At 41.6% G+C, this 17635-nt stretch overlaps 2 protein-coding genes and 1 non-coding gene across 4 annotated transcripts in view; 1 reads left to right on the top strand and 2 right to left on the bottom strand.

Annotated features, from left to right (window-relative positions):
* The first annotated feature begins 78 nt into the window (after positions 1 to 78).
* LOC117826516 (junctional sarcoplasmic reticulum protein 1) overlaps positions 79 to 17635 on the top strand; it is a 119443-nt gene continuing 101886 nt past the window's right edge. The window contains exon 1 of the mRNA XM_034702630.1: positions 79 to 356. The gene's annotated coding sequence lies outside the window, so the exon portion shown is untranslated. The remainder of the gene's footprint in view (positions 357 to 17635) is intronic.
* LOC117826513 (leucine-rich repeat and immunoglobulin-like domain-containing nogo receptor-interacting protein 3) overlaps positions 2740 to 17635 on the bottom strand; it is a 57320-nt gene continuing 42424 nt past the window's right edge. Inside the window, exons 2-4 of one of the 2 annotated variants that reach the window (XM_034702624.1) lie at positions 13690 to 14299; positions 12200 to 12943; positions 2740 to 12010 (exon numbers count right to left, since the gene is read on the bottom strand). In XM_034702624.1, the coding sequence (XP_034558515.1) occupies positions 11438 to 12010; positions 12200 to 12943; positions 13690 to 14244 (1872 nt within the window). In that variant the 5' untranslated portion in view covers positions 14245 to 14299 and the 3' untranslated portion in view covers positions 2740 to 11437. Of the gene's footprint in view, positions 12011 to 12199; positions 12944 to 13689; positions 14370 to 17635 lie in introns of those variants that run through there. The other variant, XM_034702625.1, reaches the window with a different exon arrangement.
* On the bottom strand, positions 7856 to 7968 carry LOC117827448. The gene has a single exon (XR_004634221.1). It is a non-coding gene; the product is annotated as a U5 spliceosomal RNA (small nuclear RNA).

The following is a 17635-nucleotide window of genomic DNA, read 5'->3' as shown; positions in this document are numbered from 1 at the left end:
AATAACCACCAATATTTCCGCCTAATTAGTCAAGGTTGTTTGCATATGACCTCATTTCCGTAGCGTGTCAGTGGCGCCAAATGCAGACGGGGGTCAGGAATTGGTTTGCAGCAGTCGGCGCAGAAACATAAACACAAGAAAAATGCCTAAGGTTTGAGTTTTTTACGGTTTACCGACCAAACAGAGAGAAGTCGACACATTTGTATCGTGCCCCAATGGACAATGACAAGGGAGAAATGCAAAAAACTCTCTGAAAAACGAGGAAACAGTGGATATAAAACCTTTTTCTTCCTGTTTATGGTCAGGAAGAGTGGAGTCGGATTATGCCCGTGTGTGTGGTGACCACTTTGTCCAAGGTAAGTTAAAGTAATGTATGCATGCTGTATGTCTATGTTTAAGAAGCCAACTCCTTCCATACTTTGTCATGTTACCTTTTTTTCCATCTTTGTTCTGCTGGAGTTTTTAACCATTAAAGACAAAGAATAGGTAGTAATTGGTAATACTAGCCAGAGAGCTGATTTAAGTTATTGTTTTACTTGCTGCAAATAACTGTTGACCGGACCGCTTAAAGTGGTTAACCTGCAGTAAGTAAACAAACGTTAGTGTTGATAGAATTGTGGCTAGGAGGACAACTCATATGGAAATTAATTGAAAAATATTCACCCTGGCGAAAACCTAATGACAATCGTTGTTGAGCACCTTGATACCAAGCGGCAACCTCCGGTCCAAAAATATGAGTCCAATGCGGAAGTGTTAAAAGCTGCAGTTCATCGAGGATCCGCTTGAGGCTTGCTCCAGAAGTACCAGAAGTCACATACACATGAATGGGGAAAAGACGATCTTTGCAGCAGAAATAAACATGTTTACAGCCTGGTACAAAAGACAAGTGTAGTCTGGATAGCTAATTTCTTGATGTCCTCTCACTGTGAGGGGGGTGAATTTTTTTCTAACGCGGTGATTTGAAGATATTGAGATTACAAGTCTTCCAATGAGAGGCACAGCTACCTGTGGGAACACTGCAGCTGTTGGCTAGGAGGCTCAAAGCCTGCCTCTTTACGTCACACTGGCTCGACAGAAGCAATATGGCTGCCACTGCTGATTGGCTTCAAAACAGCTCTTCAGAAACAGATGGGTGACGTCACGGATACTATGTCCATATTTTATACAGTCTATGTTTGATACCCAGGTCGTGGACCCAACAGCTCAAAAAACATTGTGAGCCTCGAGGCTTTTGAACGCCTTCATTTGCTCAGTGGTGTAAAATGAAGTCTGGAGGACGAGGTAGTTAGTGATGTCAACGGCAGACACGTTCAGAAATAAGCTCGGGTCAGTTAAAAAATTGGAATTCCTCATGAGAGGAGGATCTCTTCCGACATAATCCAGATTTTTTTCGGTATCGCTGTTTTATGGCTGTTGCGTCCATTCTGAAACTTACTTCCTGATCCCCATTTGAGTTCCACATGATGTCACTGGCATGACGTGATTGCAAACAACCTAATAGGTCACTGTGACCCGGGCCTTTCATATCAACACCCAACGTGTTTAATTTTAGATAAGAATACCTTAAATGTCATTGTGGAGAAATCTGGTCTGGTGTGCAAACTAACTTTCCCGCCAGCTTCTGGTACTTTAATGGAGCAGAAACCTCATCAATGTTTGTTACACCTGTGGTTTTCTTGTAGTAGCATGTCCAGAGATATGTACAAAACCCATTCTTCTTATTAATGAATGCAGTAGAAGTACCATATAGCTTACTCATCATCAAAGAACACTGTTTTTGGCAGTTGACCTTTTGACCTGATAGGTCAAACCAATCACAGTAAATGCTGGCTACAATGTTTGACTAGAAACCTTACAATCAGAACATTAGGCTTTCTAACTTAGTGGACTAAAGTACATCACACACTACATCACACATTGTGCTACTCCAATATGTTGTAAAATCCAGAGGTCTTGTAATTGTGCAGATTTTGTATCATACATCTTGAAAAGTAACTGAAAGTAAGTTCAGACTAAATTGCCTTTTTTTTAATTGGCCGGCCATGTTAAGCAATGCTCCATGAAATTCATGGATAGCAAATTTTTTGTGCCATACTAGGACAGAAAAACAGGTGAACACACCTCTATAAATGTGGTGCACTTAGCAAACATATGCCTATAAGCATGCGCGTCAGTAAAGGAGCAACTTTGTCATTCATTTGTGGTCATGTTTCAAGCCACTCAAGTCAGTCAAATATTCAACTGTAGATCTGGTTGTATGTTTTCTTTATTTCTTCATTAGGTCAGAAAACATGTCAGTCTTTTTTAAAAGCCAAATGCTCCCACTTGCTATTAATTCTGACTGTTTGTCCTTAGTTCTGAGAAGATGACATAGTTTTATTTCTGAAATCAAAAGCCTCCTGAGGCCCATAGTGCAGTGATTAAGCCAAATCAAGTTGGAGTACAGTAATTCTCTGCAGATTTGTCACTTCTTGAACCCCTTCATCATATGTGAAGTTATTCTTAAAGAAAAGGTCCATTGTTTTTTATTCATAAAATTAGTGTCTTCTTTGTCATTTGACACTTGCCCCCCAACATCTGGGCTGTTTTGGCTTTGATTTAAATTTTGTTTTTCACTCAAGATATTCAACAATCATATTTTCACGAGTGCAGCTTTTGTGTTTTTTTGTTTCCTAATCTTATTGAACATCGAGCGGACACAAGCAGATAACAAGAAGAGACACATGACACTTTTGACAGAGTCACATCATGCTTTTATGACGAAAAGGAGTTCATTTACAAGACAGACAGTTTATAAAACATACTTTGAAATAAAAAAAGAACCCATGTGTTTTATAGACAAGTACATAATTGTCTCGTCCTTCCCTCTGAGACCAAGCAGCCATGGGACTGAGCAAAACATGGGCGATCCCTGGAGAAAGAAACAGCAGTTATATCCTATATTACTATACCTACACTATTTACAGTTCAACAGTCATTTTCCTCTGTCAGACATGGCAAGGAGGTCTACAGATTGGATGACATGATATGGCTAATAGATCTAATATGTACAGTTTCTGCTCTTCACATCCAAGGATCCACAATGGTGCAAACTGTAAATACTATGAATTGGGTTCAGTTAGATGTACTTGAGTTCCAATTTGGTACTTACTGTGTAACAGTCTCTTTTATGAACCAGCCATATGCTTTAATGTTTGATCACACCATTCAATCTGACAAGCTGTACAACCTGTCTTTATGTTAGTTCTGCATTTAATGGAGCACTCAGCACCCACTCCTAGGTTTCAAGAGTCATTAATGATTGTTTCAACAAGGATGAACAAATTTGAAAAATTTGTCAAAAAATAAAAGTTATCTGTGAACAATGTTTAACAAGGTTGGTGCCAGGTTGAGAGAAAAAGAAGAGAGGAAACAGACAGACAGACAGACAGACAGACAGACAGACAGACACACAGACACACAGACACACAGACACACAGACACACAGATATCTAAACCAAATTGTAGACATAAATTTCAATGTTTTCCATTAGAAGGCTCCAACAAATACAGAGCTAAGCCATACCTATAAAAGCTTCCTCTAAAGAGTTGGGGAGGTACGAGAGCGCTACATTAGTTCAGACCTGGAAAAATTGTCAAAGTCTGGCACCATCTCGTCCTTAAATGAGGGAAATCCTCTTAAAAGGTAATATGGAAACCTAGGAATGAGTGCCAACCAGTTCTGACAGAGCTCTGTATGCCCCCTCCTACTCCAGAGGGATTGTGGGAGAGTGACAAGGTTCAAGATAGATCAATGGAAGTATGCCATTAATAATCCTATCCCCATACAGCATTGATCAGTTCCACCACGCTGCTTGGAATATCAATGATTTTATCTACTGCTTACACATTGGAGCTGATCCTCCATGTGTGGATAGATATGTGTAAAAGTACAATCATCCCAAGTAAACAAAGGCTTCTTTTAAAGGACACGCACTCTGAAATACGGGGGAATGCAGGCGCAAGCAGATGGCGCAAACTTAGATTAGAAAAAAAAACTTTTTATTTTTGTTTCAACCAGTCCCATGGCCATCAACATTGGCACCCATAGCTCTCCATACAGTTGTAGGTGAGTCTGGCAAGACCAATCACTGTATACAAAAGGCATGCATAGATTAAACCTGCTAAGACCAAAATAATTAATTATTTATTTTTTCTTCTCTACAGAGGAATTGACAAGTTATCTCTCAGTCAATTACAGCCAGAGAATGATACTGTGACTTTTAATCATGATGTTTTATTGTTTTGATGCGATGGTGGTGAAACTGGCAGAGAGCATCTAAAAGTATTTGTTTCATCTACTGAGTCCAAGAAAATCAAGCCAGAACTGTGGGTTTGGAGGCCTCTCATGACAACCCCAAGTGAGAGTCTAAAGGACGTCACACTATGGCTATAAGACAATCAGTGTAGCACTGACTTATGAAGCTAACAGTCAATATTCTCTCTTCAAGGTTTCACTGTATGACACCCAGAGCTGTTGTTTCTGTGTTTTCTCAACACCAACAAAACTAACAACATCAACAGAATGGTCCCATTTGGTGCTGTTACACACCGTGACCACTTGGGGTCAGTACTGTCACGTAGAGAAGGGGGGCACTTGTAATTGTCTGGTCAAGGTTAAGATGAAGCATTTGTCTAAGGTGCTTTCAAAGATCCTTCAGCACTGCTCTGTTAAATGTCCAATTACAACAAAATACCAACCAAAGAAAAGCTGTTTTAGAGAAGCATCTTTGTCCAATTAAAGAAACCATCACAGGTTGCATTTCAATCAATCAGCTCTGAAAAAGGCCTACATATAAATAAAATAGTGGTGGAATAACACACTGCTCTGAGAAGTCTGTTTTGGAAATGAGACTAATAAGCCACGTAATCACCCAATCAGCTGAGCTCACGCCACAGTCATCCCATTACTGCTCCTCTCTGCTCTGATAATTCAACTCAGGTCTAATCCAATCACAACAGCAGCTGCAGAGTATGGAGTGGAAGATGGATTCATTTAGAGCTAATACAGAGTCAGAAATGACGGAAAACAAGCCTGTGGACACACATGCTGAAAGGTTAGACCAAAGTGTGTCATTCCTCACCAGATATAAGAGAACTGAAAGCACAGCCTGCTTTAAATGACTGCTAGATAAAAAAGATTCAAGGTTTATCTGGCGATGATGCTATGATTATTTGCGTCTTAGGGTATGTTTTATTTTGGCATGCTTCTTTGAAGAGTTCCCCAGTGGTGGATTCCTAATAGGAGGTTGTTGCTGCTGCTGCTGCTGCTGCTGTTGTAAATGGGGCGTCTAGACTACAGTACACCAACCCGAGGCAAGGACAAACAGGAGGAGGGAGCAGGGGATCGCTCAGCCTAGTTTCTTAAGTACAACAGCAGAGGAGATGAATCAAGCTCAGCTCCTTTGGTATCTGCTAACAGAAGAGTCTGTCTGACAGATGGAGGCAATTGATTGGCTGCAAAGCTGTGTGCACTGGCACTTTTTGTTGAAAAAAGAGAGCTTCTAAACAATCATTTGGCTAAGTGTCAGTTCAAACCATTGAAATGTTTGATGGAAAACCTTAAACCTTATGAAAGTGGGAGAAACTTCTACAGCCAGAGCATTCAGCCTGAAGGTAAATGAGTTTGTCTAGATTTAAAGGCTTGTGAGGCCTCAAATCAATGCAAGCGCTTATTTTCAACCCTGACCAACATCAAAATTTCAGATTTTAGTGAAGAGACTGATTTTATGCTAATCCTTGTCAAATGACTCAGTATACCACAGCAGGCAGAAGTGAGTGTAGGCTCATAGTCATGGTATTACAACAGCACACCAATCCCACCTTTCTACATCAGCAGATAAAAAGTGACAAGATATCATGTGAGAAAATACATACAGTATAGTCCATGGGTTTTCATATCCATACCAGCACTGTGCAGAGTGAGAAAGTTCCAGAAATTCTTCTGAGGGGGATGAGTAGGTTGTGAGATGGGAACCAATGTTTTTCTGTTTTTTGAATCGGGAACCTGGGTCACCCCTTTCATCTTTTGACTCAACTGATCCAGTCGCTGCTCCCTGTTACGATGGAATCACAAGGAGCGACAAATCATAACACGACAACACTTACTCACTGACCAGACGGAACACGTGTCTACTACCACACAACCATATTCCAGCCTAATACTGTGAACAGGGACAACAGGGCTAGGAAATGTTAAGAAGATAGGGAAAAGGGAGGTAAAGAGGAGGAGGAGGAGAAGAAGAATATAAAATGAAACACACCCTCATCTACGCTTACATTTGTGATTGATGTTTACACAATGACACCATCAACAATCACTTCAGACAATCTGTCTGCTAAAACCTAGTTTTTACTGAGAAATACAGGGAATGAAAACACAAAACGGTTGGCTATGGGAGAGAGACGTCCGTGAAGGCAACATCCTGTTCTCAACACAGCAATGGTCGCTAACACTGTGAAAGGCAGTGTGAAAACCAGGCCAATTTATACATCTATTCTCATTTAGACTCATGAATCTTTTACAGCCGTTCAGCTATTCATCCTGACACCAAGCTGTGGTTTCATCAGCCCCTCACGAGGAAAGGAAATGGAGTTAGCAGGATTCATTTTGCAGAAGTTTTAATGATTTGAGATATACGTACATCTACCAGATTGTCAATGTTGCAGCCTCAATTTAGGAGTTTGTCCTTAAAAATGAAGCAACAAAACACTCCGCTGTTCAATAAGTTGAATAGCAACAGCTTTCTGTAAATTCATATTCTGTTACTTTGTATGTTGCTGAGCTGACATAAGCAGTTTGTGCTATCAATGACTCTTGTTTTTTTTGCACAGTAACTCTTATGTTTCTAGTGACTATTTTAACTAGTGCTTCAGTAAATCAGGCTGCCAATGAAACTCATCAGGAGTATCATGGCAGTTAGTGCAAAAGATCCAAAATGTATTTTATAGATTTGTTTATGGACACAAAATTTATTTTCTTCTTGACAGCATTGCTTTTAAAGTATTGTCATTTAAATGCTACTATCTTTTGTGACTGCATCAAAAGAAAAGCCAGAGAGCCTTTAAGACGACAGCAGAAAGGTAAAGTGAAAAATTCAGAGCCCGTTATGAAAGTATGATACTTTTGATTATGAGGGAAAACGCTGTGCGTGGAGCCCTGTTTATTGATAGTATACGTTTTGTTGCGTACAATTTTGGTCAAACACATTGATGTTTTCACCAAAGTGGGAAACAGTATCACTTTGGTCAGGTTCAGGCACCAAAACTTTTTAGCTAGGTTAGGGAAAAACATAAATGTTTTCACCGTTGACTCTTTTTTTCACCTGGGATATTAACTGCAGTCTCTTTGTGTAAAGAAAAAAAGTGCTTTTTGGTAAGAATGGACTGTGTTTATATAGCGCTTTCTCTAGTCTCCTGACCACTCAAAGCGCTGTTACATTACATGTCACATTCACCACATTCATACACTGAAGGCAGAGGCTGCTATGTAAAGAGCCCACCAGTATTAGCTCATCCCACTCACGCACCGATAGCACAGCCACTAGGGGCATTTTGGTCATGCCAAAATTGAACTCTCAGTCCCTCATTGTGAAGTTTACACTTTGTTGTATTCATGCATTCACATAATAAAGTGCTTTCAATTCTGCAGTTTTGAGTAATCTACAAATATCTGGTTAAGCTAATTTGGCAATATTAGCATATTACCTTAAATGTCAACTATGCTAACGTGACGTTGTTAGCATAATAAACAGGGATGTAAAGGATTGTAAAATGATACCGACTCCAAATATATATATTTCTTTTTTTTTTTAAAGCCCCACAGTAAAGCAGGGCATCAAAAATTAGATTGAACTCTTGTTATTCCTCTCCAAGGAAACTTTAGTAAAAGGTGAAAGATTTATACAATCTGAAGATAAACAAGAGTGTACTGCCAACTCCAAATACTTTAAGCATATTGTTTCAGGATTGAGTGTCCTGTCTGAAATGCCCCTATTTGACTGTTTCACTGTAAATAGATCATAATGATTATTTGCAAGCTAGCACTGTCAGTAGTACAGTAATCTAAGAGAGGATAACACATTGCTGTTACTGAGTAAATATTGAAACATAAGTAAACCCAAACCAACTGTAGCCCTCCAAGTATATGCAATAAAGGTTCTTATGTAAATATTAATTTGAATGTAGAAAGTTTTAGTTCCAATCCAATTAAAAAACTATTATCGTAAGAGTTTCTTACAACTTTCTGGATATTTGGTTTGAATGGGGCTTTATTATTTATGATGCATTTTATTCCACGATCCAGTCACAGGTAAAGTCCTGACCAACTGTTGTGTGTGGAGGCATTCAGATGCAAAGTATAGTGGAATAGTCCAAACAGTAAACTGAGGTGTTTTTGATCTGGGTTTTCTAAAGATTTTGAAGGTTTAGTCTAGAGATAAACCGATATGGTTTTTTCGGGCCAATACCGATACCGATTATTAGTAGTCAGGGAGGCCGATAACTGATATTTGGAGCCGATATTCATTCTCAGTAAAAAGGGAAATATTGGCATCAAAATTTTGAATACTACAAACTCCAACACTTAACTTTGTGCAGACGGTGTCATTTCTGCCACGTGATTTAGAGAATTTTGAAAAATTCCGACCCGAGCACTCACTTCAGTTCAGGTGTATGGAGTGACCTTGTTGTGCGGCTGCTTCAGAGCCAAAATAACCCAGTTTTAAATTGATCTCTTATTGGCCGTCAATTTTTTTAAAAAGGCAGATGCCGATATGCGTCAAAATGCCGGAATATCGGCGCCTATAATCGGTCTATCCCTAGTTTAGTCTCTTTTATGATTTTAATAGATGTTCAATAAGATGTTTGACTTTGTTTTCAACCATTCATTTGCATTGCATCATTTCATTTTAACATTTCAAGCCAAATTTCCAGAGGCTTCAATAAGTTATCTGTGTAGAACTAGTTTTGTGTTGGAACAAGGTTTAAGTAAGGGATGCAAAAATGTCTACTTAGTGGACACTAAAGTTCAACAAGGCTACCATTGAATTTATGACGCAACTATCCACTTTGTATTGAAAATGTTTGGAAAAATCTTTCTTATCCAATTAACCAACTTATGAAATCTAGAAACTATGTTAGGAAGCACTGTTTTAGACCATGTCTTGTTTCTTGGTCAAAACATTGCTCTGCCTGGTTTCAGTTGATATGCAAGGTGAGAAATGAACAAGCTCACCTGCCGTCTCGTGTTTGGGAATGTCATCAGGTGCTGAGAACAGAACAATACCTCACGGAGGACGAAGAAGTTTAAAATGGTAAACGGCCAAAAGGTCACAGAGAACAACAACTGAGGAAATTAAAAAGGACAAACAAGAGTCAACATAACACTTAAAAGAAAGTACTTTGTTTTTTTAAAACCACAGTACTACTCTCCACTATACGATGCACATGGCGTGGGTAGGGTTAACACGACTTCATTTACATTTGATTCCTCGATCTCCAGCCAGGGACCCCTCCCAAAGGAGGACCCAGTGGGGGTAGGTGTGTATTGGGGAAGGTGGGGCTTAGGAGGGGGGATGCACTGGGCTAGGGGGGCAGAGACATTCGCACACCGACCATCTCAGAGACAGAGAGAGGGAATCACTGTAGAGGCGCTTCATCAGTTTCTATGTTCATTCATGTGTAACTGTGATTTGGTGTCCCTATCAATCCAAATAACACTGACTTGGTTTTACCAGATGTTAATGCATGCCAAAGGATTACCCTCTGTGTGTGTGTTTTCAGGTGCAACTTTATGCAAGCCCAGTTGACAGCAGATGGTCTTTGATCATCACGACAGCTTGTATTACAATGGCAGTAGAAATAATTGTTATTATATAACAGAGTCATGCACACACTACTGTATAAAAAACAACCTACACAAACTATGGCTTCGTTTCATCACTCAGACATTTACATCAGTTCTCTATTAAAGAATGAACATCAGCTTTATGGCTCTACAAATAGTATTGCTGGAATGTTGTATTTGAACAAATATCAGTATGTGTGTTCACACTTGTTCAGGATGGTTGCCGTTTAACTTTTCCTGAGAAAATGTGCTATACATGTGTGTGTGAGTGTGTTTTCTACTGGCAGGATGAGTGTGTGGTTTTACTGTGTCCTCTGTCTGCCTCTGAGTATGACCCGACCCTCAAGGCCGCTCCCCCCTGGCGGCACTGGGAAGGTCAGGCACCCAACCAATACAGGAGAGGGCACAGACAGAAGGTGAGGCTGGAAGGTTAGCCCCATCCCGCTGATGAAAGAATTGGGCTTCTGATGTAGAGGAGAGGAAGGAGAGGTCACACTGACCACCCCCCCTCAATCCCCCTCCACCCAGCAAACCCTCCTGTGGCCACCAGCCTTGCTCTCCCTTGTGTTGGTTGCTATGGTTACTGTGGCTGTCCATGTTCAGAGGGCTTGACTTCCTAACCAAACCCTCTGGCTCACGGGCAGCCACGGCAGCTCAGCCGGTGGGCTCATCCCAAACTCACACAGCTGACGTTGTTGCAAAATCTCACAAAGAAGAAAAGTTCAAATCGTGTTATTCGTCTCTTTGTAACTTATGTTAATTTTCCAAATCAGTTGCTTCTTCTCAGATATTATAATCAGATTGTGTTTTACATCCACTGAGCTTTAGCTCATTAAAACAACTGAGAAGCATCCTCATTGTTCAGCCATGGTCAGAATAAATAAAGCTGACTGATATATGTTTTATAGAAAACATATTCAAACTACTTTTCAGACATCTTGTTTTATTCAGTGGTATAAATTTACAACTTAACTTTGAACTTCATATCTACATGCATTATTCTTAACAGGCAGACTTATGTAAAGCACTTCTAAGATTTTCATAAATAGGGATACTTCTGGTACCTGCTGTACATTTCTTAAGAGTCCCTGTAAATGCAGTATAAATACAGAAATGGGAGTGTTTAAATAAAAGAGAATTCTCTTTCAGTTTCTTAAAAATGTAAGAGACACAGGGCTACCAGTGTGCAAGAGCTCAATCATGCCAATTTACAAGAACTGATCTTAATCATTCTTAGCTCTTTTGTTTGTATCTAGCATGGATGACAAGTCTACAGTATCCTTAAAACATGCTTTTCACCACATGCTGAATCAAACCGCTGAGAAGCACACAAATCAGGGTCAATTTGATTTCCCTCACAAATAAAACCAAATTGTGTCATGGCCTCACTTTTGATGTGGGAGCTCAATTTTGAATAGAGCCAAAGAGAGAGGAACTGATGTAATGCTTTCAAACTTCTTTGCAAGTCAGTGGCTGTGTGCGTTTGCGTGTGTCAAACACGTTTTTGGGACGTGCTCATGCCTCCCCCGAGGGACCCCTGGCTGCGTTGTTTCATATCATCTTCATGTTGAACTTCCTGGTCCCTCCTGAGGAGCTGCCAGTGCCGGCGGGTTCAGATTTCCGGAAAGAGTACTCCACTGTGAAGTTGTTCTTGCGTTGGCCGCGTCCCCGGCTCCACACGAACAACAGCAGGAAACAGAAGAGGACCACGCCCAGGAAGGTGATGCAACCCATTGCCGTGGAGACCAAAATGGTGGTCAGGTCCAAGGTGAACTTGAGGAAAACTCGTGTGCTGTTCATATTTGTGTCGTTGAAGAACTCGCCGCTGTACAGCGAGCGATTGAGAAAGAAGGCTGAGGCTGGATCTAGTGGCTGGCCACGCACTGTCAGTGTTGCAAAGTATGTGTCATTGCCTCCAGCGTTGCTTGCGATGCAGATGTATGTCCCGCTGTCAGTAAGCTGGGCATAGCGGATCTCCAGCGTGCCACTGGGGAGAACAGTAATGCGCCCTGAATTCTTAGCTGTGATCCGCCTGCGCTGTGGGGAAATCCAGACAATAGCAGGAGCAGGCTCTCCTTCCGCTCGACACAGAAAATTCACTGGCTGACCCTCACGAGCGACTACCTGTGGGAGGTGAAGAAGAGGAGCGCATGGACTTAAAATTGCAAGAGATTCAGCAAAACCAGGCAGATGATATAATCTGTCAATACTAAACAATTCCTTTTGCAGTTTAAAGCAGTTAGGACAAAAAGCAGTATACCATTTATTTGTTCTTAGATAAGCCTTAGAGTTCAATGTAATCATATTTATTACCTGCTGCATCTTACGGTTGCGTATCTTAGGTTTCTGGCATGTAAAGTGATCGAAGAGTGCAGAATCGGTGAAGGTGTGAAGGCTGACCCCCTGCACCTCCACCGGCCCTGCACACACGGGCACTCTGCCGTCAAAATTGAGGGTCTTGCGTCTTTGCAGGATCCACAACAGACGGCAGTCACACAGGAGGGGGTTCCCATCCACTCTGAGGGTCTCCAGACTGTTGACAGAGTGGAAGGAGCCCTCTTCTAAAGTCTGCAGGTCATTGGAGGAGAAGTTTAGGACCCGGATCTGCCGGAGCCCTCCGAGTGCGTGGAGCTCCACTGTCACCAACCCTGTGTTCACCATGATGAGCTCCTTCAGCCTCAGCAGGTCCTTGAATGCCCAGGGGTCCAGTGAGGGGATGGGGTTGTAGGAAAGGTTGAGGTGGGTGAGGTGCACCATGTTCTTGAAGGAAGCGGAGGGGATAGAGGTGATGTTGGTGTTGGTGATGGAGAGCCAGTGGAGATCTAAGCCCTGGAAACTTAGAGGGGAGATGTACTCCAAGTACGGCCAGTGATCGATTTCCAGACCTCTCAAGTTGGAGAGCTTGCGGAAGTTTTGGTCCTCCAGGGCAGTGATGCTGAGGTGACGCAGGTGGAGAGTGACCAGGCTGCGGAGGTAAGATAGCGTCTGACCTGAGATCGACGTCAGGTTGCATCGCTCTATTGTGAGATCTTCAAGACCCACCAGCCCTGAAAATGCCTGGGGGTCAAAAATGAAAGGGTTTACACATACAGCATCTATGATGGCCTTTCCCCCAAACAAACATACACTGCAAGATACCAAAGCTCAAATGTGAACTCCCTCCTAAAACTTATTTTTTTTCGATCATCCTTCGTTTGAATATCATCTACAATCTGCAGCCTGTTGGTTAGCTTAGCTCAGTACAAAGGTAACAACCGAATGGAGTTGCCAGGCAACATGTAGAGCTTCTAGTGTCCAATCAAGAAAAAGTCCTGCACATGACCCCACAATGAGCACCAATTTGTCATTTTTTTCATCCTTTAGCTTTTGAACAGATGAAACAAAGCAGATACAACGTGTTCATTAGTGAGCTTTAGAGCGTCTGGAAGGTGGACAGAGAAGGGCTGGCTGTTTCCAGTTTTGATTCTAAGTCACTGCTGCTGGCTGTAACATGATATTTAGCATTCAGACGTTTGAGTGGTATCAATCCCCTCATCAAGTCTTGGCAGAAGAGTGAATCATTTTTTTTCTGAAATTGTTGAGCTAGATTTTTCTGAGCCAAACCAGGCAATGCTACAAGCACTATGGCTGGCAAATAGCTGCTTGGCATTGCTGTCACTTGAAAAAGGATGTATCCCACTATCAGTGTGGAAGTGTGATCCTCTGAGATCTATTTTCCATGTGGGATTTCTTTAAATAAATTTCTTACCCAGTTTCTTACAAGTAAGAGAGTCTGGATACAGGCTAGATGCTGGCGAACTTACCTTGTGGGATATGTAAACCAGGTCATTGTCTCCCACCTCCAGATGTTTCAGACTCTTCAGATCCTGGAAGGTGTAGTCCAATAAAATCACCATCTTGTTCTCGCTGAGGTCAAGGCTGGTCAGATTACCAAGCTTGGCGAAGGCCCCCATTGGCACCAACTTCAACTGGTTCCCCCTCAACTTCAACACTTTCAGACTCTGGAGGGTGGCGAAGGCATTAGGCTCCAATGTGGCGATGAGGTTCTCACTGAGGTCCACCTCCTCCAGACGTGGGTAAGGTGCCAGATCACCTGCTTGCACCCAGCGAAGCCGGTTCTTGCTGAGGTCCAGAAGCTGTGTCTCGGTGGGAATGCCCTCTGGTATGTTGGTGAGCCTCCTCCGCTGGCACGACACTGACCTCAGCTGAGCCGAGCACTCGCACCTTGGGGGACAGGCCTGACTACTTCCTGGTAGCGTCATGGTTATTGTGGCGACCAGAGAAGCACCCAGGATCCATCTCCACACCCTCAGACATGGCACTAAGGCACGCCCACCAGGGCCAGGAGAGCCAATCATGGCCCTGGTCCTCTGACTCCTCGCCTGTTGTAGACAGGGTCACTGCACCATGCACCTGCAAGATGATACAGAGGTAGGATAGGAACAGGATAGAAACCAGAGAGAGTAGAGGGAAAAAATGAGAACATAAATTAAGATATGATACAAAAGAAAGATGGAACCTATCATCTCTAATCTCCCAAGCTCATAAAAATTACATCTGCACTGGTGTAAGTTATCCATGCTTCCTGCAGTTTAAGTAATATTAATTTTAAAAGCTGTGGAGATTTCAGACGTATCATGACACCGCATTAAAATAAAACTGACGAGACCCCATTACAGGAACACGGCTCCTTGTAAGATATTTAAGATAATTTGTCTTTTCACTAATTCATCTACGGTTGCAGTTAGAGAAGTGGGACACAGGAATCCTTAGGAGGGAGCTTCTTGTTCCAGCAAGATTCATGCATGTTGCATCTCCTCAGCTCTCCTTGCTGAGGCCGTCTGCTCCACTTTGACAAACATAATGAATTTATTATCACCACGCATAAACAGACAGACAATCACGCTATGCCTGCAAGCCATGTATGGCGTGCCTATGATATGTGGGGAGAAAGAGTCATATTATGTGTTTGATCAGGTATGTGTTGATGCATGTATGCGTGGGATGTGGCATTTTGCTGGAGATGAATTAAAAATCGTTTTGGTAGCACGGAGATGAGATGAATCACTCGTGCTTCAACTGTTTCTTCAGGCAAACTGTCATCTCTCCCACACACTGTTTTTAACTCAGAGACAGTCAAAGAGCACCTGGCATTGGATCTGGAACACAACGCAGTGTCCATGTAGTGAGAAGGAATACTTTCTTATTCAAATAACGCTGCACAAGGGTTTGGAAATCACTGGTTGCTCTAATTTTACAAATACTCAGCAGTAGCCAAAGATGTTAGACCCTCGACTAATTGCTTGTTTTGTATTTTGGAAGAAGTGAAAATTAGAGAGAATATGTGATCATCACCAGGTGATAAAATGTTCAAATGCACTCTAATGCTGGTAGTGGATGGAGGCAGGGCCAACAGTTTCATAATTTATATGCTGGTTTGGAGTAAACGGACAGTGTTCAAAGGACGAGTCAAACCATTCAACAGCCAAATGTTACCAGTCTCTCTCTCTCTTGCTCTAAGCTGTGCTTGAAGTCTCTTTCTGACAAGTTGAGTTTTTTTAAACAGTACCACTGAACGCCTAATGAAATCTGACTGTTTCACTGCGTTGGCATCAATGGGATCAAACAGGATGAGAAGGGATTTAAGCTGAATTTAAATGATGGCTGACAAATTCTTTGCACACACGCAAGACAATTGTATATTTTCACACATGCTCAATCATACACACACGCACAAACTCAGCTTTGCAGTAAAACCCCCTGCAGAGAGTGTCTCATCCACTAAGCTCCAGGGTGGATAAGTCCCACCATTTTTGACAGGCTGGGGAAAAAAAAACTCTGTTTACAGATCACGTATCTGAAGGATCTGGTTCAAATCTGGCACAATTTTCCCTTTCACTGGAAGAGAAAACGCAGGCACTGAGAGGCTGCTGAGCACACTGCTGCACAAACTGACCCACTTCTCAGCAGCAACCCAGCCTCGCACTGTCAACCAGCAACAACTCACCATGACCACAACAACACAGCAGCAAACCTCAGCATCTCAGTGGAATAGAGCCCTGGGGAATCACAGAGAGATCTGAAAAACAAACATGAGCGTACAGATGTTCTGAATAACAAGCTATTTATGACACAAAATCAAACTAAATTAGCACCTGCTTCCCCACAACTGGAGAGGTGATATTTTTTGGTGCTTACATGATATTTTCTACTCGTTAAATGTTAAAATTTCCAAACATACTTGTATGTTTGTCTTGACAGCAAAGTTGGTTAATTGGTTAGTACGTATGACGGTAAACCACTTTATAGAACACACTGAAATATCTCAACAACTACCGCATTAATCACTGTGGCATTTTTAAAAATATTTTCATGGTCCTCAGAGGTTATTTCCTGATGTCTTTAATGATACCTGACCTTGCTTCTAGTGCTACCAACAGGTCAACTAATTCACTCATTAAATGAAAAGTCTCAACATGAAGAAAATATCATCATAGAAATTCATGGAGCCAAGATGATGAAGCCTCCTGACTTTGATGACGGCCCACATTTTCCTACAGTACCACCATCCGATTGAAAGATTTGTTGCATTGAAGAGTTATCTAAAGGAAAACATCGCAGCAACTTTCAGATGAGTTGCTTTGATCAGATTTCCATTGTCTCCAGAGGATGAATCTGTACCCTTTCCTTTCTTCTGATGCCACCAGCAAGTCAAACACCTCTCTTATTCAAGGAAATATGTCCACATTTACTAGATGGATTGGCAGAGAGGGTTAGTACAACTATTCATAGTGCCAAGCTGATGAACCCCATCACTTTGAGGATAACCTGACTTTTGCTTTATTGCCCCAACAAAGACAAATTAATGAATTTCTTTATCCCCAGTCAACATGTTAACATGGGCTTTACTTGGGTTGTGTGAACTTCAACTGAGCATGCGCTCACAGTGGGTGTCAAAGTGGGTAAGTGTTGTAACCCACATAGTAGGCAACCCAGAAGAGCTCTCAATGGGCTAGAAAAGGGCTTATCATTCAGATAGTGAACATGGATACTTGCAGGGTCCCAAGTAGGCTACATTTCAGCCATAGACTCAATACTAACCTGTATGGGCTAACTAGAAAACTCCAGACAATTAAGACAGTAGAGATATCCAAAATGAAAAAAAAAAAGCAAAAACAAGACATGTTTCCATGAAATATTGTAGTCATGGTCCCCGGAGGATGTTTTGTAAAACTATCCAAATATCTGATGAATTTTTAGCTTTAGATCATAACACTTAATAAAAAACCTGAAGTAATGAATTAATATCTGCAAAACTGTAGGTAACCTACCTGTATTTACTGAAACTTGGGTTTGTTGCTGGTTTATTTGCAAATGGTGACAAAGCTTTATTTATATAGCACCTTTTCAAAACAATGGTTTACAAAGATGTCTGGCAGACAGAAGGGCATACAAGAACCCAACAGCAAAAAGAGCTTGAACAACAATTAACTCAAACATCAAGAACGCAAACACAAAGAGAAACCAACCAACCAACAATTTAACCCATCCTCACAACAAGCCAATACAAAAAGAACCCAGGCAACACAAGAACCCAACAATATGAACAAATGGGGAAAAAAATTATACTCTTACATCTTAAGCATGTACCTTTGTGCTGAAGACACTGTTGGTCTTGTTGTTCGTCAGTGCAGATCTGCCTAGGGCTGACCACTACAGCAAGTTGGTCAATTTGTCATTGAGCCCTCG

This window comes from Notolabrus celidotus, chromosome 15 (genome assembly GCF_009762535.1).
Source record: "Notolabrus celidotus isolate fNotCel1 chromosome 15, fNotCel1.pri, whole genome shotgun sequence".
NCBI lineage: Eukaryota > Metazoa > Chordata > Actinopteri > Labriformes > Labridae > Notolabrus > Notolabrus celidotus.
This window is presented reverse-complemented; position numbering and strand designations above follow the sequence as displayed.